Here is a 27,721-nt window from a genome sequence, read left to right on the forward strand (position 1 = left end):
ACCCGCTCCACCGCCCAGCTGACCTCGTAGCATAAAGCCAGAACCTCCCCAGTTTTTGGATTTATTCAGATCCTGCCAAAAGTGCAGACACTCCCCAGATCAGAGTCAGCCTTTGAACAGGCTGAGCAGCAGACACTACCAGATTCCTCCTCTTTTCAAGCCTCTCCACGACAACAAAGTTACCTGGTTAGCAGGCATGGCTCCCATGCAGTCTGCCATTAGAAAAGCAGCACGTTTGGTAATAGATAAGCCATACTTACCACCTTCAGCTTTTCAGCTGGGTGCCTTGGCTTGTACTCCAGTGCTGAGCTTTATATGTACCTGGTGGCAGGGGACACCAATGAGCAGCAGCAAGCGCTCCGTGGAGGGACGCTGATTGGGTCCTGCCCCACACCTAATTATGCCCAGCACCTGATTGCTCTCCAAGCATAAATGAGTGGGGTATAAAAAAAGATAAGCAATTTATTGTTCGCTTTAATTCATACTTTCTTCACAAGTGCTCTCGACCCATCCCCCAGCAATTTTGTGGTGATTTTAGAATTTTGTTTCTGATCTGATTCTGTGTCTCTTACTTAACCCGCTACTTAAACCCGCTGGTCTGTGACAGCATGTGCCTTGCTGAATCAGGCAAAAGCAATGAGAGAAATGACATATTTTGTTAGGTGCTGTCTGATATGGACTCTCAGTGTCCTCTGGGAACCTAAGGTTAGTCTCCGTATCGCATCCAGCCCTAAACCCCTTTCTCATGATGGCTCCAGCTCCTCATGCAGCTGCTTTACTATCAAATCAGCCGAGAGCAGTGAACAGCTTCTGCTTTATGGTGATTCTCATTCCCAAACACCAGCTGGGCAATTAGCAAATTATCTGGGTGCAGATTTACTGGAAGAGGAAGAGCCCACGGGAATTTTGGTCTCTCCTTTCCCTGCTCCTTCACACAGCCAGGGCAGTGCACAGAGATGCCTGGCCCAGGCTGGGGCTGTGCTCCCCCAAAACACGGTCGGCAAAGGAGACTTCATCTCTATTCAGATGATCAGGGGAGAATAAGGCTGATTGGAGCGCTTATTTTGGAATTAAATCTTTCAAAGATCTGACTGGTGTAGGTATTAGCACAGGAATTACATTACCTTTGGTCTTTTTGCAATAAATGAACCCTCTGGAAAACATTGCCAGAGGTAATCCATCGTAGAAAAATCTTGCGGGCTATCTGATGTGACGCAGAGCATGCAGGTCTTTTGTAAAGAGGCTGCAAATAACCCTAACCACAGCAAGAATTGTGTTTTCTGGGCATTGCAGTTACAGAGTAACCCAGCCACCCATTTCCGGCTGCCTCCTAAAGCAGCATGTGCTCGAAGTGAAGCCACATTAAAAAATGAGATTCTTCCCTTTCAGTGAGCAAACTGGAAGAAAGGAGGATTTTTTCCAACCTAAAAGGAAACTGAGATTTAGATGGGTCTTGGAGAGACAGAAGATAATTTTGAAATAAAATAATTTGCTTAGAGATATTTTTATCTTTTTTTTAAATGAAATATGTTCTTCAGGAAAGTTCTAAAGGTTAAGTTTGGGGCCATTGAAAAAAAATCCTCCCCCCCCATGTCCCCTTTTTTAGGGCAAGGTAAAAGCTGTTAGCTATACCTGATCAGAATGCTTAAGTAATTTGCCCACCACAGCTGTGCCCAGAGCTGCTGTGCCCAGAGCTGCTATGCTGTCTGACTGTTCGGCACCGCCAGCCGTACAGGCATGCACACAACTGGGATTGCCCCCGGCAGGTGAGGGTGGCAGGCATTTTGCCCTGGGATTTCCTGCTTTGCCTGTGCTAGGTTCAGAGCAGAGGAGGAGCTGGGCTGCGGCGGGCTGGCTGGAGTCTGCACTGCCGTCCTTGCTGTGCTTCCACTCCACACAGATGCACCAGGCACATCACGGCCTGTGCACGTAACAAAACCACGTCCCATGGGTACCTAATCCTACCTTGCCATTCTGCAGTGCTTGTGTTTAAGGTTACGAAGTTGAGAATGACACGCGAGCACATCGCACAGCTGTTTATCCCACAGCAGGCTTGCACTGCCCTGTCCTTCATCTGAACAGTTACGGTGCAGCTTTTACCCTGCAGGTCCCGCTGACTGAACGGCAGCGTCCTCAGGCCAGGCAGCAACAACCGGAGCGAACCGGCCAGCCGGCCATAAAAACTGAGAGGTACAGGGAGTGACAGAGGTGGCCAAGAACACTGGGATGGCTCCTTGCTCTCACAAGGTGTGACAGGAGAGTTCGTGCCCATGCGCAGGGAGAGTGCCTCTGCTTTTACAGCACCGTTGAAAAGCCTCTTTGCAGAGGTAGTTTCATGGTTCTCACCTCAGCGGGGTCAGACGGGACACAGCACTCGGCTTTTACTTCCGGGCTCTTGGGAGGAGAGCTCTTTCATGACCACAGAGCCACCCCCGCAGTGAATTTTTCTCCTAGAGGAGACAATCCGGTTTTAACATGTTCCTGATTCCGCTGTACCAAGTGGGAAGAAATCCACATTTTTCTCTCCCATGTAATGTAATGTAATAATCAAAATGGCTTTCTCAAAGCAGTTGAAGCTCCATAGTAGGGCTTGATAGGATGTCACAAGAAGAAGAATTAGCAGTGTGCTGGGAAGGCCCAGCAGGTAATTCAGGGCAGAACAGGCTTCCCTTGGCTCTTGACTTATCATCAGCTGCCAGAGAAAGCCATTTTCCTGTGAGTTTAACATGGCTGTAAAACTACTACCGGTCAAGCTGAGTGGGACTGTGAGTTGGAATACCAGTGATAATACCCACTATCTGAATTGTGTGGGTAAACTGGGAAAAAAGGTGGATGCTACTTGCTGTTAAACATATTTTGCACCTGTTCAATACACTTGGTGTAAAAGCCTTATTTTATTGCAGAACTATTCCCGCTGAAACACGGCATGTGCCCTCTGTCCAAAATACAGATTTTATGCAGCCCTCCTCGCCATAATTTAAGTCTTACCAAGAACAGATGAAGAATGTAATTGCTCATGGCTAGACCCCATTGACCCTTCTGAGCAGCGCTGCGTTTCGTGACTAGCCCCACCTCAGCAGGGAAGCATACAACAGAGCGAGGTACTTGGTGTAAGGTGCACTAGCCCAAGCCTGTCACAGTCCAAGGCAGAAATGGGTCAGAAAAGTTGTATTTTTGTCACTGCGTTGAAGAAGCCATTCACACGCAGGAGTGTGAACCATTGAGTGAAGAAGCCATTCACACGCATTCACATTTCAGGAGAGGTCAGAATTTGCCCATGCATCCCACAGATGTTTTCAACGCATCCGATGTGCTTCCTTTGATGGTGTATCTGCTGCTGGTGGCTGTAGGGAGAGCTACGCTCCAGAGACAGGCAGGGGAAGAGCAGACCCGCTAGCTTTTGTTAGGAGGACACTGGAAGGAACCCAAGGCACAAGCAGCTCCAAACACGCTGGGTTTCCCACCCTTCACGGGTCAGACATGCTGTGCTTGCCCCATGGGCCCATATCCTGATATGGATATGGGATATGGACCCATATCCTGATGGGTCCAAAAGGCAGAGGTCTCACTGTGACTCAGCACATTGCCTTCACTCCCGTTTCCCCATGGACACAAAGTGTCTGTTACATACCACACCACGCAGGGAATGCAGGGGCGGTTTGTGCATGCGGGCCACTCGCCCTGTTTCTTTGGGCACACAAATCCAGCTGGTTACCACTAGAAGAGGCAGCGACTTTTCAAAGCCTGAGAGTTGGCAGGTGTGAAAGAAGAAGGTGCATTTGTTTGAAGAAGCTATAGCATATTTTTAGCTACCGAAAGAAAATGCAACCTGCAGTGTAAACAGCACTTGGCTTTTCCCCTAAATAGAGGTAGATTTTTTTCTCAAAACTAAGGCAAGGGTGCACAGGTGGTGGCCGGGGAGTTGCCTGTTCTTCTTACTGCTACACCACAGGTCAGGTCCTCCAGGCTCTCCCCTCGCTCACCGCCTTCCAGCACTGCAGCCACCAGGTGACTCCCGGCATTTGGCACCTAACAAAGCAGTGGGTGCACACAACCATGATGATGTGGCTCCCCATCGTTCCCCTGACCTTGAGGAAGGCATGGGGGTGGTTCAGCTTTGCAGGAGCCGCTGTTCGATGCGGCAGCCATGCCCAGCTCAGCAACATTTGCCTGCAGTCCTCCTTTCCACCCCCCTTCAGCCATCCCTCTCATGCATTGCCCTCTCCATTACAGACACCTAGAAAAACAAACCAGAAAACTGGTTTCAGTGGTGAGGTAATGTGGCGTGGTGGGAAAGCTGCAGTTCAGCTGGATGTGGCCTGCAGTGCAGTTCACTAGGCAGAGCTGGGGCAGCGCTGAGGCCAACCTGGGGCCCTGGCAGGCAAGACAGCAGTGTAGCTGGCTGGGTGCAAGGCTGGGCACAGGCACGGCTGCAGCACAGCTTCGGCAGGGGCTGAGGGAGAGGGCCCGGGCTCTGCAGGACCCACATGCACACAGAGTACACGTCCCTGCCGTATGCATTTAACCCCACAGCAAGCGGGGCCAGCACCCTGGTGCAGGCTGGGCTCCTTGTGCCTTGGCAGGGGCTGTGCCTCCACGTGCCCATGCACAGCCACTTCCCTCTCCAAAGCTCTGTCTCCAATAAACACATAAAGAATGCCTTCCAGAATATTTCACAAGAAAACCTCAAACGCATCTGCCTTTAACTTGGGAGTGGCAAAAGGTAGCAGCGCTTCCACCAGCACCACAAGTGAGGCTTGGTGTGGTTTTCTTTTTTCCCCCCAAAGGGCATTTATTGCTCTTGTAAGGTAGCTTTCTGGACTGAAGTCCTCTGTTTATCTCCAGAGCCAGTACAGCAGATTGTACCCAGTAATTTTCCCTGTATTGGTGACCCACGAGGATGAACACCTCCACCACTGGGGCCAGTTCAGTCCTAGCAGTTCCATCAGGCAGCGCCTTGGCTGTCAGGAAAGGTCTTGCTTCCTTCTGCAAAAATGGGACGTGCGCAGCACCTGCACACAGCACTGAAAGCCTGGGGGCTGCTGCTAACGGGACGCCCCTGGGGCACGCCAAGGAGCCCTCAATTTTTCTCTCAATAGCTGCACTGGCTAAACCCACTCCTGATCGACCTGGCTAGGGTATTTTTTAACTGGTCCTGCTCCTTGATTGGGACAGTGGCTGCAGCCCGGTGGCAGAGGCAGCAGCACAGAGCAGGGGCCGCAGCTGGGGCAGGCATGCCCTCAGCCTGCTCACAGGTGGAACTTGATCCTGCACGCTGCCGCTGCCCTCCGTGCCTGGTAGGTTAGACTTTGGCCTTTCTGCTGGAAGGCTCTTTCCCTGCAAGGGTAAGCCTAGGAGCAACATCAGCCTGCTGCGTGTCAGACTGCAGTATCAGGAACGCTTTTGCCTCCAAGTAGAACACCGAAAGGTAAGTGACAATTGATTGGCAATTGCTGCTGGCAACATTTCAACTATAACATGAAGAAGTTGTTTAAGGCAAAGCAAGCTTAGCATATTGTCTGCCTGCTGTGTCAGTCAGCCCACACTGCTGGAGAGCAAACTGGATCAGAAGAAAAATAAAGCTGAGGACAGAGCACTCTGCGTGCGTGAGGAGGTAGATGAACACCTTGGATGCAGGTGAGTGAGCAAGCAAGGAGTTCCTGCCATGCGTCCACAGGACTAGCTCCAGCACCCAAGGCAGGCAGAGGAAGCCCCCCTGCACCCCTCTACCCACTGGCCTTTCCCCATGTTTCTGAGATGGCCACTCACTGGAATGTTGTTCCAACAGGGTCCTAAGCTATTTAGACAGGGCTGAGGAAGGAGTGACTGCGTAAAAAAACGGAGACAAAAAAAAAATAAAATCAAAGGATGAGGGGTTTACACACTTGCCTAGCAGATATAAACCACCTTCACTGTGGTTTAACTTGAGCAGTTGACCAAGATGCTGAGTGACAACACAAACACATAGCTCTGAAATAACACAGCCAGCCCCTTTGGTTTCTCCCAGCCACTCCTTATCCACTGAACACCACCCATGCGCCTCATGATACTGCCTTCCCACAGAAACACAGCCTGGCCTGTTCCCCTTGCATTAATGCAGAAGCATCTGTCCAACTGACCACACGGGCACCTGTTGCTGTAGGAACTTCAACAGAGGCATCCGAGCCCCAGCTCTACATCCCTCCTCTCCTACCCTGTACAGAAACACCAGGGCTGTACTAGAGCCAGGCATGAGCAGCAGATGGTGGGCTGGCTCATCAACAGCTGCCATACCAGCAGCTCTGGAGACAGAAGAGCTGCAGTGTCTTGCAGTCCACACATTGAAAGAGAGAGGTCTTCTGCAGCCAACAGGAATTTCTCACAGGCTACAGTCTAATACACTTTCAATTTTTCAAATTTTGTCAATTTCAACAGCCGTTAAAAAACACCCGGGTCATTTTGCAATCAAACAGCTTTTATTCAGCTCTTTATATTGTACATTTGTGAACATTTGTGCAACAAATACAGCACATAGTATTGATTTTCCCCAGCTCCATAAAGCATAAGAAGTCTTCCCTTCGTCTTACTGCGTAGTGTGTTGACACTACGCAGTAAGAAAGGCTGTTGGATGACAGTGGCAATGCTAGGCAACTCCTGACAGTGAGCACGTTGTGTGAAATTCATAGCAGCAAACAGAAGTTTTCAGAAACCATTTAGCAACAAGCTTAGTGGGCAGATGAGACTGGTCTGGCTGCTTAGAGGAACCTCAGCTAGACAGAGTTCCGGAGTCAGCCACAACTTGTGCGAGAGGTGGGAAATAACACTGGACGGGATGACTTCAAAATGATCCTTAAGTTATTACTGGATTAACTGCTTGCAAAACATTATACACATTTTATTGGATAATTGTCTTCAGGTGCAAAAATTAGTATTTTTGCAGACCCAACATTAGAGCAAAAAGACTGATATTCTCTTACAGCAACAAACAAATACAGCATAAATTGTTGATATAAATACCCATGTGCAAAATAGTTTTCAGGCTTAGTCAGCACTTACGTAATGAGCACAGGTAAACAGAAGATGCAGGCACTTGTTCAGAAAAAAACCCAGTTTCATTCAAGCTCTGGACTTGAACTTCAGGTTTAAAGACCAAACAAACTACAATGTCTTCTTGGTCCTCACAGTATTTGGAACAGAGAGACGAGTCCAGCATTATACAGCCCTACTGCTACTAAATAGGGCCAGGCTAGTAACAACATTCTCACACACACAAAAAAGCATTACACTCACAAGCTTTGAATCAGAGGAACTTTAAACCTGCAGGATTCCCTGCCCCCTTCTTCTGCTGCCTTCATCCCTACTATGGGAAAGAGCTCTGGAAAGTTTTTCAGCGATTCAGCAACTCCATTTATTTACCCAATTCCTCTGGTCAAACAGGGTTGCTACTGTAGAAAAGAGAGCATCTGGTGGTCACCATTTCCTCCTTGTGCCAGTGCAGAACAGGAGACAGCTCCTGCTCTTAAACTGCACAGGAAGGGTGGCACAGGTGGATTTCTTTGGATATTTTTCTCCTTATTTGGATTGCTTTAGATTCACGTTCCCTCTTCCCTACCAGCTCTAACCACTCCTTCTTTCATAGCCACCAACACCGCCTGTTTCCATGACACTACAGAGATTAACATATGACCAGTAAACTGAAAAAAAACCCCAACCTGAAATCTTTACACTTTTCTCTATGCCACAGGTAAACCTACCCACTAATCTGCTGCCCCAACTAACTTCTCTCCTGTACTGCTGTTCTGAAAAGAAGTTTGGAAACCTCCTACGCTCCTCATACTTCTTCCTGAATGCAGTTAGGCTGGAGCCTAATTGAATGAAGCCTCATATAAGGCTTTTACATGCACAAAAAGAAAACTGAAAAAACCCAACTACTTAAGCACCCCTCTCCCTACCACTGTCAGCAAGGGTCAGATGGAAAATGGGGAAGAAAAAAAAAAAGAAATCAGATAAAAGTACATTTTCGAAATCAACAGTAATGCCAAAATTTAGCAGCAGTGATGGCTATGATTGCAGCAAACACTTCAGTTTGTAGCATCTAGTGAAGTACACATTTTAGAAGCGTGGGCATTAAAGGAGGCAGTGAAAATATAAGAAATCAAAGAAGTCTCTCTCAGCCTTCCCCATAAACTAAGAATAGATATGAAAATACATCTGACAACAGTATTTGAAATAATTCAGAAAGGAGTTCAGAAGCTCGGCTGAAATACTGATGTCTCAAGAGGTACAACTGACTGTTCACACTCTGCACTAAGAAACGTCAAGGATGTTAGAAGTGGTAAGATCAAAGATTGTGCCTTTAACTGTGCAAAGTTATTTATGACCCTTTGGGAAGTAGCTCAAGAATATGGTTTGAAAGATGAGTTATTAGGCTCTGCCAAGCAGCAACAAACCTAAGACAGAGCTGTTCAGCCTAGAACAGCTAATACAGATTTGAAGACAGTGTCTTTAACACAGATACGTGCATCTGATACACTAGCTCAGCTTTCCACTAGTCAGAGCACTCAAGCTGGGGTTGCTACTACAGCAAGGGGCAACAATAAGAAAGGAAGCACTGCACATCATAAGGGTAACAAAAAAAAATATTTAAAAATTCAACCATCCTTTAGAACAAGAGTTGCACATTTTTAGGCTTTATAGTAGTTTATTCCAGAGACTTAGGGAAAGTTGTCTTGGATCTTAAAGAACTATACGAACTTAATGGTTAAACCATAGCTTAATGTAAGCAGGGGTCACATTACTTCAGTAATAGCCCTAATCTGAAGGGACAGCCAATGTCTGAAGAAATAAACCAAACAAGGGCAGAATAAACTTAGCATTCACCAGCATGGCATTAAAGAGTTAATAAAAAGCCTCAGACTGATTTTTGATATTAGAACAAAGTTCTTCACATTCACAAGTCTAAGGTGAGAGAGAAGCAGCTAGAAAACAAATGGGGCTGTCACACTGCTGGCTGGCAGGCAGGCATGATCTCTGCTGTCATTCCTTTGTCTTCTGAGCTCTTACACTGACATGGGACAGGACAGCTTCCACCACTGCTCTCCTCTGAGCATGCATTTCCAAAACGTACAGCAAATCCCACTGCCATGGGGAGGCCAACAAGGCAGAAAGAAATCTATACACAGGAAGTAGTAATTCTGATTTTTAAATAACCCCTTTGTTTTCTCTTAGCTTGCAACTCCCTTCAGCTTTTTTTCTAAAAACAAAACAAAACCCAAGAACACTAACAAAACAAGTCAAAGCCAACAACTTTGCTATCCTACCAGCAACAGCCCCAGACCAAATAGTATTTTTCTACTTCATTGGAGAGACAAGCTAAGAAAAAATGTCACTCTTGCCGATCAAAAACTATTCTTGGCAAAAGGCCAGTCAGAAGACAGTTAGAGCAGTCTTTTATAAAAAAAGATGAAGAACAACTATTTTTCTCCTGTAGCTATATTCTCATTCCACTCATCATTACCACCAACAGCAGCCAGTAGCATGAGCACAGCAGTGTACAGATGAGGCTGCTAGTGCCAACGGTGCCACGGCTATGCAAGTCGAACATTACTAAGAATCCACAGCTACAGATGTGGTGAAAAGCTGTAGCTGCACACACCTACTGCACATTACTCTTACCTTCCCTTGAAAGTACCAGTCCACACCTTGTTGCCAGTTACTTCTAAACTTGGCTACAGTGAATTCAGTTAACAGTAGGGTTTTTCTCCTGGACTAAGATGCTATAGTGTAAGCAGCATGAACAGGATTTGAAAGAGTTTACAGCTCTTCACAGCTCACCTTTGGCTCTTCTAAAACAGGCATAAAAAGAAGCATTTTAAGATTAGTAAGAGGGTGGGGAGGTAAAGGGAAGGTACTAGATGAAAGAGCATGATTTTCAAAAACCTTCAGGCAAAGAGCTTGATCTCACCTTTTAATCTTTTCACTTGTGCTTAGTTATCAGGGTACAATTGGAAAAAAAGGAAATTAGGTCTGTCTTCACAGCAAAAGCTGGTGCACTGCATAAAACAAAGTCACTAATTTGCGTTTGTTACTTCACTGTCAGACTTCCACTTAAGTCAGTTTTTCCTCAGAGCAGCTGGCTGAAATAAGCCTCAACTCCAACTGTCAGGATTTCCTCTCATTCTACTCTGATGCCACCCCAAAAGGCAAACCCCCTTTCTTCTCTTCATGCCCCTGTCCCACTTTTGTCTCCAAACAAATATTAGCTAACTTAACACCCTTGCATGGGAAACCAAAAAAAAAAAACAAACCCAAACAAAAAAACCAAAAAATCCAAAAACTTTCCAGAACTCTTTTGGGTCTCCACTTCAGTAACTCTGTTTCAGATTCATAAAATCTGTTGAAATAAAATGTTTTGGAAATCTAGACCTTGGACATAACAAGCAATGAACATACCAGTTAATTTAGGCAGTATTTTTCACACATACATATATATATAGTTAAAAAAATAAATTGTCTTGATAAGAAATATTGTGTAACCTGATTAAGAAACAAGTCCCCAGAAGCTGTGCAGTACAGCAAAATGCATTGGTTGTATAGCTGACACCAGGATAGCTAACTGCTTATTTTCAGAATTTTAAAAATAAACAACCTTAAAGACAGATCAATCTACCTAAGCAATGAACCTGATTCTTTGTTGGAGACTGCAAAGTGTTGTTGAATAGGCTCCACTTTGTTACTTGATTTTAGTTGGACTTTCTTTCCCGTTCTCGTGCAGTCACGAAGTTAAGCAGGTCGATAGCTGTAACGATGCCGAATACCATTTGCCGCTTACTGGAGGAACCATCAGTGTGATCTACGCAGAAACAAAGAGGGCATTCTGGCTTTAGGCAGCTCAGAGACACACCATCCCACTTGGTTTTAACGGCAGTGCTTGTAAGGCAGATGCCAAGCCATTCCAGCTCCATGTGTCAGGGCCTGTTGGCGGAGCTGGTTATCCCCACTGACCCTTGTTGTACATTGAGGGGGAACCCAAACAGCATCTTGACCAGTAGTCACACAGGAAGTGGCAAGGACTTTAATTTCTGAAAAGCTCCTCAATAAGAGGTATATATAAACTCAAGCATTATGGAAGGAAGGATAAGGGTCCATCAGATTTGTTTGGGGTTTTTTTACATGAAGATTCAAACCAAATCCTGTTACAAAGCGCATGTTCCTTATGCATTCGTTTCTGTGGCTCTACTTGAAACAGCTGCAAATTGCTATCACCCCATCTGAACCAGGGGCCACTAGAGGACAACATGTGACACTACCATCTTCCTACATCGCTGTCAAATACAGAGTTAGTATAAAACCCACAATTGAACATTTTCTCAATTATATCAAAAACACTTATTAACTATGTAATCATTGCTGCACTGAGAGCACAGATTCAAGTGATTTTTCATTGTGAGTATAAGCCTTTGACCTGGGAACCAAGAGGCCAAGTGACCTCTGACCCTTTATCTATGGTCTAAGTTCCCTGTTCCTAAAGCCTGGCTGTACTGAGATGTTTAGCCTACCTATACACTCAGTTTGTTCAGCCAGCTAGATTGTCCTGGACTTTTCATTTACCCAATCTTTGTTCCATTGCAAGCTTCCAGTGAGAGTCTATGTTTATATAGTTAGTCATCACAGACTCAAGAGCACATCCCTATGGAGATTATCAGGAACAAGCCCCAATTTGACAACTATTCTTCATTTACTTATAATTGAGATAGCTGTCAGATAAATTTATTTGGCGAGTCTCAATATTGCCTTTAGTCTAGTCTCTCAGCGTTTGTGATTTTGCAAGTTGCTTGCTATAAGGAAGATAAAACAAGGGGGAAAAAAAAAGTATTACTCATGTATAACAGTGATATCCCCTAGCTCTGAAGATTTGTTCAGTCATTTCCAGTTCATAAAGAAGGCAGTGTAAAGGGTTGAGAAGAAAGAAAAGTAGAGTTTGGAGGAAAAACACGAAGTGAGTGGGAGTAATTTAAACAAAATGAACAGGAAAAAGAAACATTAAGCTGTCTTGAGACAGTGATGTCAGTGTTGACATCTAGATCTTACTAAGCTTTACAAAGTCATAATAAAGGCTTTGCTTTAGAAAGGCAAAAAAATTAAGTGCAGTTAACCCGAGAGGCTCACTGTAATGGAATCTGATTACTGCTACTAACAAAGCCACCCGAAGATTACCTTTTGTAAGGCACACTACATCATACTCACACTGAATTTGTTCATGAACCACTAGAGCAAAGTGGTCTATTTCCAGGATATGAGAGAGTTTCCCCAAGTTGTCTTTTAGGTTAATCTGAGGAAAGAGTTACAAAACTTAAATAAAAACAGTCCTTTATATGTTTAGTGGTCAATAACCCCCACATACTTCATGCAGTATTAAAACCAGTGTATCAGCATTTATATACTGCTCCCATCTGAAGCATTGTAAAACACTAACAAATCAAGGCCAACTGCAGAGTTTTCTTTCTAATTTCCAACAAAACAGAACCAAAAAAAATAATGAAGCACTACATGAAGTTATTCATTCTGTAAACATAATGAATACACTGAAAAATGTGAATAATTGAAGAAGGTCAAGTGTTCCATGTGTCTAACAAGAAGTTACCATGAAAGTCATTATACTTTGTGATTTTACTCTAGCAAGACTGGGAAAAAGTGTACGAATCAGGCTGCAAATCACTGTGGAAGTGAATACAATCTGCAAGGGCAGCAGGGGAACAGAATAGCCCAAACAAGCCAAAAAAAAAACAAAACCAAAGGTGAAGATTGCTCAGCTAATGCTGTATTCAGGTGCATATCAAGGAACTGAGATTAAGAATTAATTTTTAGTGAAGTTCAACTTTGCTATGACTAAACAAGAAAGCACCCTGTGTTGACTCCCCAGAAAGAATAAAGATCCTTGTGAAACACTTAGCTAATCACCTGCTGGAACCATCTGAAAGAATGCATAAAACTGTTCTTCCTACATGCTTTAACATATTGAGCAGCAGCAACAGGTCCATCACCTAGGTGACTCTCCCCAGGTAACAGCAGCACCCACCATCTGACAGTTTCATTAAAGGGGATTAAATGAATTTACAGGAAAGCAGAGTCTTGCACTGCAGGTTAAAAAAGCCTTTATCCTGCAGTGAGCTCAGCTTGTGACTGAGAAATAAATGAATAAATGCCACAGCATAACAGTTGGGCTGCACTGGAACACAGAGCTCTCATCTCCATACTGTGAATTACAAGAGATCAAAAGTATTCCCAGCAGCCTGTGTTTAAGGGACCAGCAGGCTACAGTGCCTACTGAAGCATCAATCTTTAAACCTGTGAGCCAGGCAAGGGGTGGGGGGAAATCTGGACCTACTGCCACATCGAGTCAGCGATCAGTCACTACCACTGACAAGCAGTTTTGTGCAAATGTACGTGCAAAGCCTAACTTTTGAACCTAAGTTCAAAGCTCACTGAAGGGGTAGAGCCCCTTGCCATCTGATTGTGTACAACCCATGGACTTGTTAGGCTAAAGATAACCAGGACAAGCAGCCCACAGGCAGCACTGGGACAACTGTGAAGACATAAACATGTTTTGAAACGCTTAATAGAAATTTAACAGAACTCCCATGGAGTTTTCACCTGTCTCACTACTGCTCGTTCAAGCCCCCTAAAAATTTTGCCCATGAGTTTTCCCACATTCAGGTTGGGATTTTTTTTAAACCTATTAAGGCAATTAGCCTATGCACAAGTTGCTACACCACACATGACTGTGCCTACTTGACTGGCACTAAGGGCAAATGACATGACACCGCTCAGATAATCAGTTTTCCCAATTTCACCAGAAAACAAGCCAAATAAGCTTTAACTGAAGTGGTAAGTGCAGCAAAATCCACCATACTTCTGAGCTTATATGCATTTACCTGTGTTTCTCTGTTAAATCATCAATTCAAATGGAAAATAACCAATGAATGATGCTTTTAGTTAGCATGTTAGCAACACCAGCACTTTTGTGTCACTCCCATCCTCCACCAAGAAAAAGTCAGAACTAAAGACAAAAAAAATGGTTAAGCTGTTCTTTACTGAAGAAACATGAGAAACTTAAAGCTGCCCATGGAAAAAAGCCACAACCTCTAAAGCACAGAGAATTAGCTACTACCACTAACACCAGCGTAGCTACAGAAACGATTGCACACCACCAGCCCCAGAAACTCTTAAGGTGTCTAAGTGAGGGAGAACATGAACTAAGCAGTTTTGTTACGCACCACATTTCCACCTGATGCTCGATTATCTGTCTGGGAAGGAAAAAGTATATTTACATGTGTCCATAAAGAACTAGCATCCTTTCCCAACCTCAAAGACTTGGTAGTTTGTAGATCAAACGGAAGCATTACATATACTTCTAGAATACACCCCCTCATCTACTATAAGACAGTATTGAAACTAAAAGTCTGATGAAAACTAGGTCAACCATTCCATGTTTTCTTGCAAGAGAAGCAAAGCAACAGCAACAACACTCATTTTAGAAAAGCGCCCATACAGCTGGGAAGTTGTGGTATCTTGGCATGCTACATTGAATGGACAAATAAAAGTGGCTAACATCAAAATTCACCTATCTTGAGAACATCAGCTTTCAGCAGCCATCCTCTTATATCAGCAAGGCCTCTCATACAAAAAGCAAACAGTTGCTTGTTTTTAGCAGATATAGAAATTATTTATTTGAAAGAGCTGCTTCAACATGTCCTTGTTTCTTCCCCTGGTTAGTTACATTGCCCAGATTTGTGCCAGGGTTTTGAGGGAAGGAGGAAATGACAAGTATACTAGAAGAAAGCCCACTGAAGTAACAGAACAGCACAATATAGAGCCACAACACAAACCTGGGAGCTATTCAGTGACCTAAGACAGTTTAGAGCATGCCTGTGCTCAGTAACGGCTGCTCTGTACAGTCCCAGGCAAACCTTACCCAACCTGATGCCACTGTAGTATTAGTACACCTACAGCAGTACTTTAAACCAGAGAACTAGGAGTTGTAGAATACACCTGCTTACCTGTTTAAATTGCTTGTAGATTACTTTTCTGACTTCATCAGAAGGCTGAACTTTTCCAGCAAGCAGTGAAGAAAGCATATTACCCAGGGTAACCATGCCCAAAATCACCCTGAGGAGGGAGAGAAGATAGGACTAAACACCACAAAAGACTCTCAGCCAGCCTGGAAAAGTCAGTTCAACTGCTTCATGGTATAAAGCCCCATAATTGATGGTATACTTAGATTCTGTGTCTCTGCAGGAAACAGAATCCAGTTTCCAGAACTTCTGGAGACTCACACAGAAGTTAAGAGGTGCTGTGTGTGCCTGGCCCTTCTAAGCATCAGGCTCTTCGTATCTCTAGTCCTGGCAACTGGAGAGCTTCTTGCTATCTCAAAGAGCTTTTAAAGCACTTCATTGCTTTATGCCCTCACCTGTCCTTTTGAAAAGCGTGACATGCTCACCTCAGTTTTGCTCATTCCCTTTCTCCCTACAAGGATTGGCAAAAATTAATCCCGAGTTAGCACTGTAACTGCAGAGTAACTGAGCAACTCTTCATTATCTAGCCTGTCCTACAGGGGACCTACAGGGTAATAAAGCATACCAGCTTGCTGGGGACACCCTGTTCATAGGGGTTACTACAACACTGCACTATAATGCAGTGTTCTGAAGAAACTGGGTGAAAGCTGTGATGCAGATGGGTTTGGGGTTTTTTGTTTGAAATAATGAATTTTTGCTTTAAGTTAAACAACAAAATTATCCTGCAGAGACTCATTGAGTAAGTGTATCATAATAATCATTAGAAGCCGAATATGTGAGGGGTGGGACAGTCCTGGCATGACAACATACTAAGTCCAGCATTGGTGTTTCAATATAACATTTCTGAACTGTATTATAACTGCAGAAAGATGAGCGAGAGGATATTACACTTCTAGTAAGCATTTAGAAGACATCCCTTGGGACCTGGTGAGGGAAGTGATACATATGGATGAATAGTGATATATACATATGTGGACATACCCAGATTCATCAACAACTGGTACCTGGTCGAATCCCTTCTCCCGGAGAATTTCAACAGTTTTTGCACAGGTAACAGTTGGAAGCACAGTCAGGGGAGCAGAGAGGCTTAGTTCCTGAACGCTGATGTTCCACCACCTGGGGGTGAAATGAAAAGCAAACCCATGCAAGTCTTACAGAGAGAACAGAACCAGTTGTTCAGGTACAGTGGCCTTCAACACTACAGGAATGACAAAAGGCTGCAAGGAAGAGTCAGGGTTCAGAGTCAGTAAAGCTTCAAGGCTTTCGAGCTTTCTCTCTAGTATCAGAAAGTTACTGAAGTGCAAGAAGGCTTTAAGTCCAAAACTCTTTTCCTTATTTCACCTACTTTCTAGGATTACAGATATTTAGTGAAGAGTACTAACCTCCCCGATTTCATTGCTTGTATCTTACACAGAAAATTTTGTGCTCCTAAAGAGCCAGCCATATTTACAGTCATTACAAGTAGCAATTTTGGGAAGATCCCTTCCACCTATGTAGACTTGCAGTGCTTGCACTCAAGAACTCTGATCTCAGAAAGGTTCTCTGCATACTACCTTCTCATTTCAGAAACAACCCTTTTCATTAAAAAAAAAGAAAATTCCATCATTAAATATCAAGTTTTCTTCTGCTGCCATGCAAGCTGAAGGACAAACTAACTTAAGTAGATTGGATGAACAGCTGCAATTATACATCAACACAACAGCATGAAAAATTAGCTAAATCAAAGTACTGTAAATTGAAGTGATCTTTAAATTAGCAGCTGCCATAAAGACAATTGAATAGACTCACGAAAATCCAAATGGATCTGACATGCTTACCAAGGCTTTTTGACAAGGTCATCATCTTCTTTCATGAACCCTTTCTGAATCATCCATTTGTCGCTCAAGAACTTGGACCTGGAAAGCATCAGGAAATGAAAAGTTTGTTAGCAGGCTGAACATCTGAAAGCAAACTTAACAGCACAGGGGCAACTGTTTACAGCTCACTACCACTATTGAAAGTATACTGCCATTTGCCACCCAAGCCTACCAGCCAGGGACACTGCGAAGAAATATTCACAGGACAAAAAAAGAACCCCATAGAAAACAAAGTTTCAACTACATCAGTCCCTTGCAATATGATAGCGACACAGCCTGGAATGGAGGAGTGCCAACCTGTACTCAGGCAAGGTCTGTCTGCAGTTTCTAGTTGTCATGTATTGTGTTGCACAACAGAAGTCAGGAAAACATAGCTGAAAACACCATGGCTTGGGATATGTTTTAGTGTGGCTGGAGGGCAACAACTTCTCAGCACAGCTCAAAGGCCTCAGGCTTCCACCTGTAAACTCACCCCAACACTGGCTGCTGCTACAGTAGTGCTGTGTTCTGCTGCGGACAAATGCAGAGGGAGCAGACAGCCTTACAGGGACCCCTCCAGGAATGGGATACCAATGGTCCCCAACAAAACAGTGAAAGTAAGTCTTCTCCTGTGAAAGACGCTAACCAGTGACGGTTATATACTGAAGTCTGACACAAGGAGGAGCTCAGCATTCAGAGAGCTGAGCTCCTTTCTACTCCATGTCAGACCCTTTCTAGATACCTCAGAAGCTGTGCTCCAAACACATCTTGCTTTGGTAACTGGGTGCTACAACAAATATGTATTCAACTTGCCACTGCTGTAAAGGAGGTTTGAGGGACTGCCTCACCCTTTTCCCGGAGAGAAAACAAGCAGGTTCTTACATGTAGTTCCTGATAGAGTCAGGGAGGATAACAACACAGCGCTGACCTTCCTTCAGTTCTTTGGCTGCCTTCAGAGCTACAGACATGGCACTGCCTGAGCTGCCACCTGCCAAAATGCAGATCAGAGGCAAGACTGTGAAACTGTAAGTGAAATAAGAATGAAATAGGGAAGGAGAGACTGTAGAGGAGCCCAGGCTGAGGAAGACAGCTCCTGAAGTGGAAGGAGGTCTCCCTGACCTGCATATGGCTTCAGTCTCCCACATATTATTGAGAGAAACCCACAGGATTCACATCTGCTCTTACCACACAGCAGTCCTTCCTCTCGGATCAGCATGCGTGCTAAAGCAAATGACTCCTCATCATTGCTCTTGTACCACTGGTCAACTGCCTGGAAAGGGGCAGGAAGACAGAAAGAAGGGTCTATTTAAATGAATCGGGCTAGAGAAGCTACACAACTAGTGTGAATTCAACCTCTGCGGTAACAGCTGCCCTGCTGTGCCATGTGCCTGGGTTTCATACTCCAAATGCCAAGTGGGGTTTTTTTTGCCAAGATAAGACGATCACATTAGCACAACAGGCTCCTTATTGAAACCTTGGTGTAAGAACAGGCTGTTGTGAGACTACAACAGAGGGCATCAGTGTCCTCCCCTCTTGGAGGGCTTCCTAGGGACACAGGTTCTGCTCAGGACAGTCATACCACTTTTGGCCAGGATGGGTTGGGGTGCTTTGTTGGGTTTGAATTTTGGTTTGTTTTGTGGGACCCCACTAATCAACCAGAGTACTGTGCTCTAGGAGCAAGTTCCTTCTTCACAGCATTTTGACCTAGCATTGTAAAACAAATGTAGTCAGTGCAGGAGCCTTCCAAGGACTGCTTTTGCTGATGGAAAGAACAGGAACAGTTCTGTCTGCTAGCCTTCCCCTTCCAGCTCAAAGAAATACTTCCCCAAGTTTTTCTTCCACCTTTCACCTCACTTCTGCATTGCAACAGAGGGCAAAGAGCAGTAAACCAAGAAGTGTGACTTACAGATCTATCCAGCACTGTGGGGACAAAATCATATCCAATTCCTTCCACTTCATACATTGTTTTGTCAGTCTTGTTCAGTTCTTCCGGCATAGCAAGGATGGAGCCTTCAGGATCAACACCTATAATCTGGAGAAGCAGTTTCCACTTTGGCTACCACAACACACTGCTTTTGAGAACACAGCTATTTATTCATGAGTGCTGGCCTTATTACAGCTGTTAGTGTCACACTGGCTGCACATACAGCCAAGCTAACAGCAAGCTAGCCTCCTATTCACTTCTTCCTGGCAACATTCAACTCCCCTGTGAGCGAACTCCCCTTTGCTGCTCTGGGCCTCTTGGCAACCCATTCTGTCTCTTCAGGCTGCAGACACTAGGTGAGGGGCACCCCCCGTCCTATATGGGTTTTGCTTGGTTTAAACAGAACACAGGGTTTCCCCTTTCTGTGAGGCAAGATCGTCCTCATTCACGTGACAGGCATCATTACAGCCAACACATTTTGTACCAAGTGTAAGCAGCTAAGTTTTATTTTGTTTACCCCTCCCTGACTACATAGGAAAATATTCACAATTGAAACATGATACCAGCTTCTGTGAGGAAATCTAACACAGCACACTGGTAGGCACACAGGTTGGCACACAGGTTGGTGTGTGCAGAGAGAATTTTCACGGAGTAAAACCTCAGCAGCTCCAAAAAACAAAAATCAGTGAAAGCACAGTCAGAGAGGAAACACAAGGCTGCAGTACACATCAGAGAAAGAAGTTTCTCAGACATCCCTTGAAGGGACTTGAGGGCCAGTTTTCATTTGCTGAGCCAAACCTGAACTCTGGTCACCAGTGGGAGCAAAGCACGATGGCTTCAGTCTGAAAACCTTTGCTGCTCAGAACTACCTTCTAACTGAGAACATCCAAGAGCTTCCCATAGAGAAACAGGACAGGCTTGCAAGGAATGGGATGTGCCAAGTGGAGCAGTTTGAGGTTCACCCTGCTAAAGAGAAATGCTTTAGGTTTGCCACTTACTTTGCAACCTGGACACTTTTCCTTTAGCTTTCTGGAGATGCCGGTGATAGTACCTCCAGTGCCAGCCGCAGCCACCAGCATGTCTATTTTTCCTGTTTAAGGGTAAGGGATAGAAGGAAGCTGTGAAATCTCCCCCCTAAAGATGGATTAAAAACCCACTTACACTTAAGTATGGCCTTCCTTCAACAAAAAGGCTGGAAGTGGCAGAAAAGGGTAAGATTAGGCTCTTCACTTCCCAAGAGCTGTTACAAGACTTACCTTGAGACCACCTTGCTCAATCCTCATTTACTTCAACAATGGTTTTGAAATGTCTATCCAGCAGCCTGGCAAGGCACCAATTTGTGGTACTTTGGACACAGCTGGAGGCTGCCCATATTGCTGACACCTGCAGTTTCCTGTTACAGACTAATTCATTCTCTAACTTAAAATGAGCAGCCAATTATATTAGTTAATTTACTAAATGAATGCCAAGAGCATGGGATAGGCATCCATTGAGAAAACTGTTAGCACAGCTACTCTCTCATTTTCATGTGAAAAAGACTGTTTTGGGTCACAAGCACTCAGAGTGAGTGCAGGTGCGATAGTTCATCCTTCTGTCACCACTTACAGTTTCCCTGGTGCATCCATCTGACAGCATTGTTAATTAAAAAGATTTTTAAAAGGTCACTGATTCACAAAAGCAAATGCTTACCAGCCAAAAGAATAGCTAACACCTCACCAAGCAGGGGTAACTGAATAGTGCCTGGCCTATAAGACAAAGTAAATACAAACAAGAAGCCTGAAGCTAGAACTCATCTAGATTCTCAGCTTACAGGATGGCAGCTTGTTAAAGTATTCTTATTTTAACTCAAACCTAAATAAAGTTTCCCACAGAAAGACGAGCCAAATCCTGTGAACAGCTAGAGTTACTTTTGCAGGGGGAGGAGGAGGGGAACCCTTCACCTTACCTCAATAAGAAGGAATTCAATAGCTGATTTTCCTATTAGAGGGTCCCACTACAAACTTCTGTTTTAATAAGGCAGGTCAGTAGTTTCTTGACTTCCTCCTACCACCAGTGGCAAATGCCTTAGGCTGCCACATCCCACTGAATGCCTCCAACGGCTCTGAAGCCAGCTCCAGCTGGGTGAGTTAGCCCAGCTAAAACTCTCTGCTGCCACAGCTCAGCCACTTCTGGTACTCCAACTCAGCTGCCTACAGCTAATATTGAAGCAAACCCTGCAGAGTGAAAACGTCTTACTAGTGACAATTGCAACACGGAGCAGTTTGTACTCCTGAGGACTCCTGAGTGAAGAAGCTGCCAGTGTATTGGAGTATTTGTTCTGAGAATGTAAGAATACCTAGTTCTATACTTGTGATCAGAGAAAAGTGACCCTATTCTTCCATGCCACTTACCTATGTCTTTTTTTTAAAAAAGCTAACAAGCATCACTGCTTTTTCCATCTGATCAAAAGCAGAGAAGTCTAAAAACTAAAGCATCCTTCTTTAATGGAAAAAAACCCCATTACTACAACTACTGAAATAAGGTAATTCTCTAATGACACACAGCGTACGCATGGGATTTGCTGCATCAAAATCCATGCGTTTCTCATTTACCTCAGGCCCCATTCTCAAAGTACTAAAATAAGAGACTACCAGGGACTCACTGAAGGGGGGGTTAGCAGTAGAGCAAACTTACCGTCACATTGCTGCAGGATCTCCTCAGCTGTGGTGTCATAGTGCGTCAGGGGGTTGCTGGCATTACGGTACTATATTGAGACAGAACAGCCATTAAGTAGACCAGAAAGACAAAATTCACATTGTAAGGCATTTCAAGAACATGACAAACATTCTCCAAGCCCCACGACAGCTACATATGCTCTTTTCAGACTGTTTCCTTATCTATTACGTGGACCTAGGCAGAACGCCCAACAGAAGATAAATCAGGTCACTTAGGAAGGTTGTAAGAGTAGTTCTAAGGCGTCATCACCCTCCAATGCCAAAAATCAGTCCCGTCTGTGGGACAGTTTCTTTTAGGGACATGACCCTTGTACTCAGTCTTCCACCCAGGAGTGCCAACTCAGTGGAAAAAGCCACCCACGTGCTGCAGTTGCTGCAAACAGGCTCGTTGCTGCCGTCTAGTGACTACAAAAACTTGCTACCCTACAGCAGGTGATCACTCAACTACAGTTCCACACCTGGGACAACTTTTCCTCCAGAGACACATATAGGGTGTTGAACAGTCAATCAAAGACACTAAGGAACAAGGCTGCAGTACCTCTTCTCATGCTATGCCTGCACCTCTGACACCTTGGCTCTTACCTGGTCTAATATGTGTGCATTGGGGATTTCATTTTTCAGTCTCCATGCTACTCCCACATGAGATTCAGGAGAATCAAATCTGGCAGTAGTTGGTGTCCTCACGATCTCAGCACCCAGAGCTCTCAGAACATCCACCTGCAGCAAATAAAGTTGGTCACAAAACCCCAAAACGCACTGCCAGCACAGAGACTTCATTGGGATGCAGGGAAATTAAAAAGTCTTCCCTTTTACCTGGTCTGCAATAGCCTCCTTGGTGGTTCTCCAAAACCCCAGCCTCACATCACTGACCCAAATCCCTAATGACACGTGGTCTTAACTGAGTTTTACTTGGGAGCTAGATTCAAATTCCAGTTTCTATTCTAGGCTTCCAGGGACTATTACTACACTAAGAAACCCCATTCAGGCAAAACACCATCTCTTCTCCCACCAGTCACGTATGTTCTGTGCTCCAACAGTGCTATAGAGCACTGTTTTATGTTTAAGTGCAAATTATGTATGTTTACCACCTCCTGTGGACACAGGCAGCAAAAGAGATCCACCGAGGCCCTATGCACCATTCAACTGCTACAAGGGCAAGAAAGTTTGACACTGAGCTAAGGCAAAGCCTGTCTTCAAAGGGGAGGGGGAGGCCTTTGGTGCTGTGTGGCACATGGCAATGGCCATGCAGTTCCTCTTCCTCCACAAGAGGCAACAGCAAACAACGGGTATAGGCCTTCAGAGGACATGGGTTTATTTGTGCCACTGCCTTTCAGCTGGAACACTGAAGAGTTTGAACTGGAGTAAGCAGTTTTGCTGACAGCAATTTGTTGCCTTTGTGAAACAAAGAGGGGATCTCTTCTTTTGGCTGGAGGTACGGCACCACAGGGCAGGGCTTGCTCTAGACCTAGATGTTTTGTGCTTTCCACAGTGAAGGTAAGTGGATATTACCCAGGTGGCTTTTCCTTCTCCTGTGTTGTGGTGACACAACTCAGATCCTTGCCAGTACTCCCCAGCGTAACTCAAGCAGCTCAGCAGGCTCCCTCACAGCCTTGCTCAGCCCAGTGCAGAACAGGATATTCAAAGCTTCAGCTTCGCCTTCCTTTGTCCTCCTCTGCTCAGTGAGGGACAGGCAGTCACTTCAATATGCTAGTTGAATCTCAAGTTCCCTTGACACTTGTATTTAAAACAGTTATGACAGTTTTCCAAGTGAATGCTGTGGGGATGGGCCTTGAAGACCTCTTCTGCCCATGTCTAGCCAGCCCAAATTTCTCTGGGCACTGGCAACAGCCCCTCAGCACAGATCTGCCTGGCCAATGACTTGGAGACCAAGAGCCTACCACCTTCATTCCTAAAGCCACAGCACTCATCTGCACCAGGAGCTCTGCAAGTGTGAACATGCTCATTTGTAAATTCTGGAAAATAAAAGCAGATCTGACCTTCTCCATGCTCATTTTCTCTGGCATCACGATGATACAGCGGTAACCCTTCACTGCTGCAGCCAAGGCCAACCCAATTCCTGGAAGCAAGCAAAGGCATGTAGAGCATACAGTGAGCAGCAACAAAGAACAAAACCCACAATGCTAGCTTTGGCATGCCTTGGCTTTAATCAGCTTTTCACCAGAGGCTTCAGTAGAGTGTCTCTAAAGGGGTGGCAAAGGGAACATTTCTGGCTACTGGGGAGAACTGCATTTACAGATGCTGCCAGTTCTTCGAGAATCACAGCTAACAAAGTTTAGCCAAGGGTGGGGAAACATAGCATGTGCCAACTGCTACCTTTACCACATGCACATCACCTTCCTCCTGTCCCACCCGCTTCATTTTAAAAGTAGTAATTTGGGAAAGGAACAAGACTACAGCAATCATTTTGATACTGTCAGAAGAGCTTTACATCCTCTGTTGACTCATTTCTGCGTTAAAGCCCTACTTTGTAATATGCTGAAACTAAGCCCTTTCTAAAAAGGCTGATTTTAGATGATGTTTGCGATTGAGGTTCTAATGCACTATGTCACCTTGCTACCACAGTGAAATACCTTGACTGTTAGAGAGACACCTCATTTCTACATTAAAAATCTGTACCTCCAGCCCAGTTTCTGCCTTCCAGCTCATCACTGTCTGCCCGCCTGAGGAGTTAAGCTCAGAAGTGCCTTCCCTATAGAAGAGAAGCTTTCACCTATTATCAAATCACTTCTCTGCTGGATAAGCTAAACAGATCAAGTTAGTGCCTGAGGTCAGACTGCATGGCAGCTCCCCTGCTGTTTTGGGTACCAGGCACAGTACCAGCACATGCCCATAACAATGCCTCACAAGCAGTTTACCCTATACAGAGACTTGCTTGTTCAAAGCTGGCTGTTTCTACATGGTGCTGGATTGTGTAGGGGTAGGAAAAAAAAATTTGAAAAAAATATCTTTAACTGTTTCTGTAAGAAAAGCATAGCTCATACCTCAGGTAATTCAAGTAGTATTTAAGCATTGGGGGGGGGGGCAACAAAAACTTTTCCCAGTACTACCGATAAACAGGATGCCCAACTAAAATAATATTAAATAAAAAAAAGATGACAACAAAGGCCTCACTAAGGCCAAAGGCTGAAGGGAAGCCATCCAGCACTCTCCCTTATGGTCTGTGATAAAGAAAGCATTTTGAGACTTGAACTCTTAACACTTTGTACTTACTGCTACTAACCTGGAAACACAAACATCAAAACAAGGTGTTTGCTGAGGGAGAAGCGGGATGCAGAGAGGACAAAAATGTAACACATTAGCTCTCACATTTAACACACTCAGCAATTCTCTCAGGTTACTGTCTGCCCTGGTCTTTGCTTTTACGTGGAGAAAGACATCTTTCTGAAGTAATTGTCCCGTATCTCCTTCGGTTCTGCCTTCTTTATCTTTCGGATTCTGTGGCAAGGAGGATCATTTATCAGATGCTGACCCAGAAAGCAGGATGTCATAGTATGACTTCATATAGTGGAGGAATGCAATACATAGGTGTTTTCCACTACATGCCATTGCTCACACAAGAGGCATAGCCACAGTCACAAGGGCTTCAGTTGCCCCCACACACACAGAGCAGCTGCTGAGCAAACGGCAACAGATAAAACTTCCCAGTTTTCTGCTGAAAGCAGGGGAACTGGTCACAGATCACCTTATAATCCCAGCCCCTCCATTAAACAAGGCTAGACGGGATCAGAAGAACAGAAGATCTGCCTGGCCTGCATCTATCACACGGCAACAGCAGATAAATGCCCAGGAAAGAGTTAAAGAACAGGACAAGACATCTCTGCAGAATACTCAGGCAGCAGAGTAGCTTCTAGCTCAGCTCAGGAACCTCCTCAGAGGTGGCAGTATATTTTATATTTAGCTAGCTCAAGGGGGAGCATTCCAGGTATGTTTACTCCCCACCAGTAGAGCAGCTTAACAGAAGTACGACAGCTCTGACAGAGGAGCCCAGAGTCAACTCCAGTCTGCTCAGATCATCAGGTGCTCTGCCCTGGCCCCTGACTAGCAGGACTGTTCCTTTCTTCAGCCCTTCAAGGAAGAGATGCTGGCTGAAATGGAGTCTGTCAAAAATCTAGGTGTGCAAAGGCTATGTCAGCAGAGTGCTGTAGGGATGCAGCTCATCTCCCATCTCAACTGCACCAACATGGGAAAGGCTGTTTCTCAAACCAGGCCCACCTCACCTGACAGAGGGACCATAGGACTTCCCAAACAGAAGGGGAAGATCCAGATTCACACCAGTCTTCGGGGGCTTTCCCCCCACCCCAATAATTTCAGTCAGACTTTAATTCCTGAATAGGACCTAAAGATCCTAGTGAAACTGGCCTAACACTTCTCCTCTTTTAAAGCAAAGAGCCCCTGCAAATTTAGCAGACCCCCTCCCCAGCTGTTCTGGTTGGCATAGGACACTGTAGAATTGTTCCTTGCGTGAGGCAGAAGAGGCACTGCTCCCTAAACCATGCGGGCAGGAAGAGATCCCCTTTCTTCCTTGCACAGGCAGCCTCCATGCTCCAGTCTCAAGACTGCCTCTTCCAGGAAAACCACCACAGCATTTTCCTCCCACACTTTGCTAGGGTCTTCCCATCCCCTACCTGTGTTGCCAGAGGTTGGCTCTATGATTGTGTCCCCAGGCTTCAAGATCCCAGCCTTCTCAGCATCCTCTACCATCCTCAGGCTGATGCGGTCCTTCACACTGCCTCCAGCATTGAAGAACTCACATTTTGCCACTGCAAACAAAGAAACCAAGCAGTGTTCTTAAAGAGCAGTCATTTGCCAAACAGGCTGCTAGCGTATCTGCAAGAGCAACTCTATTAAAGTGTCTTCCCAATTCACCTCCCTATTTTACAACACCAGAAATGGGTATTCAGCTCACAACAATCTCCACTATTACAGATCACAATAACATAGCAACAGAAGCCATACTCTATCCATCTCCTCAAAATGTTACCTCTCCCTCCATCTTTCCTCTTCATTAAAGCCCAGTCATTCAGATAAAAAGCCCCAGGACTCTTCCAGTGCAAGAGCATGGGGGGAAAGAATTTACCAACATGTCTTGCCTCTTCCCTGCTACATTCTCCAGCCAAAGAGTTTCTGATCAAACTGGAAGTTTCTCCCCCTTGTTCAGCCTATGCTTTTATTTCAGTACTCCCAGCATTAATCCCTTCAGTGGTGTTAAAACATCAACTTTCAGGACTCTGATCAGAGCCTCCAGATATCTCCAGTATGGTTGGGTTTAAAACAAACCAAATTCACCGATTACAATTAATCATTTTCAGTGGTCTCTAGTGGTAACTGTGGATCTGCATTTTACACACACCGATGAATACCCTGAATGTGAGAAGCAGTCAAAAAAATTATGTAAAAGTTTTAAAAATATTTTCTATGAAAAAAGTTTTACTTTTTCTACAAAAACAGAAGTGGCAGGAAATATGCTCAGGAAGTAAAAATTGAAAGATGTTTTAGATGACTAAATTCTAAAAAACTGGAAATCTGCTAAAGAAAGAGAGGAACTTTTCCTCACCATTTTCTGCAGGGCACCTGCACTCCTACAACCAGGTTACATGATACTACTAACCAGGACTACCCAAGTTTCTGAAACAGTGTTTTCTTATTTCAATTTTCTTCCTGCAGCAGTACTCACAGAGTTCACACTTCAGCCCATACTGCTTCCCAATCTTGTTGATTCGCACCAAAGGTGTATTGCCAACTTTATCCAGGATGCTTGGCAGGATTTTCAGAGGCTCTGGCCTGGTACACATACAAACAAAGTCAATGTATTGACAGAAGGGGCCACAGGCAGGTCATACAAAAGTAACACAGTACTTCTGATGCTTTTTAATTCAATCAGCTTTCTCCGTCCCCTTTATCAGGCTAAAATATTTGAAAGTAATCAGGCTAAAAGAATGCACATCAGATACAAATTCACAAAACATCAAGTCCTTGATCCAAAACAAGGATTAATCAGATATCAACCCAAAGACTGAGGCAAGAATTAAGTGTTCTGCACTTCCTTCTGACGTGAAGTAGCTTAGCACTGCTCAAAGTCAGCTATTTTGCAAGCAAAAAGCATTAATAGCGTAATCTTTCATCTAGTCAGGGAACTGCTTTCCAGGTTACATGAACTTAGTTGCACCAAAAATG

At 44.7% G+C, this 27,721-nt stretch overlaps 1 protein-coding gene across 10 annotated transcripts in view; it reads right to left on the reverse strand.

The window, feature by feature from the left end:
* Positions 1 to 6,436: 6,436 nt before the first annotated feature.
* LOC130145009 (cystathionine beta-synthase-like protein) overlaps positions 6,437 to 27,721 on the reverse strand; it is a 35,991-nt gene continuing 14,706 nt past the window's right edge. For 7 of the 10 annotated variants that reach the window (XM_056329377.1, XM_056329375.1, XM_056329372.1 and 4 more), the window contains 15 exons: positions 27,222 to 27,328; positions 26,173 to 26,307; positions 23,524 to 23,603; positions 22,109 to 22,243; positions 21,486 to 21,555; positions 19,811 to 19,902; positions 18,795 to 18,920; positions 18,074 to 18,158; positions 17,771 to 17,876; positions 16,871 to 16,948; positions 16,035 to 16,169; positions 15,039 to 15,147; positions 14,256 to 14,285; positions 12,226 to 12,310; positions 6,437 to 10,831 (listed from right to left, as the gene is read on the reverse strand). In XM_056329377.1, the coding sequence (XP_056185352.1) occupies positions 10,722 to 10,831; positions 12,226 to 12,310; positions 14,256 to 14,285; positions 15,039 to 15,147; positions 16,035 to 16,169; positions 16,871 to 16,948; positions 17,771 to 17,876; positions 18,074 to 18,158; positions 18,795 to 18,920; positions 19,811 to 19,902; positions 21,486 to 21,555; positions 22,109 to 22,243; positions 23,524 to 23,603; positions 26,173 to 26,307; positions 27,222 to 27,328 (1,483 nt within the window). In that variant the 3' untranslated portion in view covers positions 6,437 to 10,721. Of the gene's footprint in view, positions 10,832 to 12,225; positions 12,311 to 14,255; positions 14,286 to 15,038; positions 15,148 to 16,034; positions 16,170 to 16,870; positions 16,949 to 17,770; positions 17,877 to 18,073; positions 18,159 to 18,794; positions 18,921 to 19,810; positions 19,903 to 21,485; positions 21,556 to 22,108; positions 22,244 to 23,523; positions 23,604 to 26,172; positions 26,308 to 27,221; positions 27,329 to 27,721 lie in introns of those variants that run through there. The other 3 variants (XM_056329373.1, XM_056329381.1, XR_008820344.1) reach the window with 2 other exon arrangements.

The sequence above is a fragment of the Falco biarmicus genome, chromosome 2, assembly GCF_023638135.1.
Source record: "Falco biarmicus isolate bFalBia1 chromosome 2, bFalBia1.pri, whole genome shotgun sequence".
Taxonomy (NCBI): Eukaryota; Metazoa; Chordata; class Aves; order Falconiformes; family Falconidae; genus Falco; species Falco biarmicus.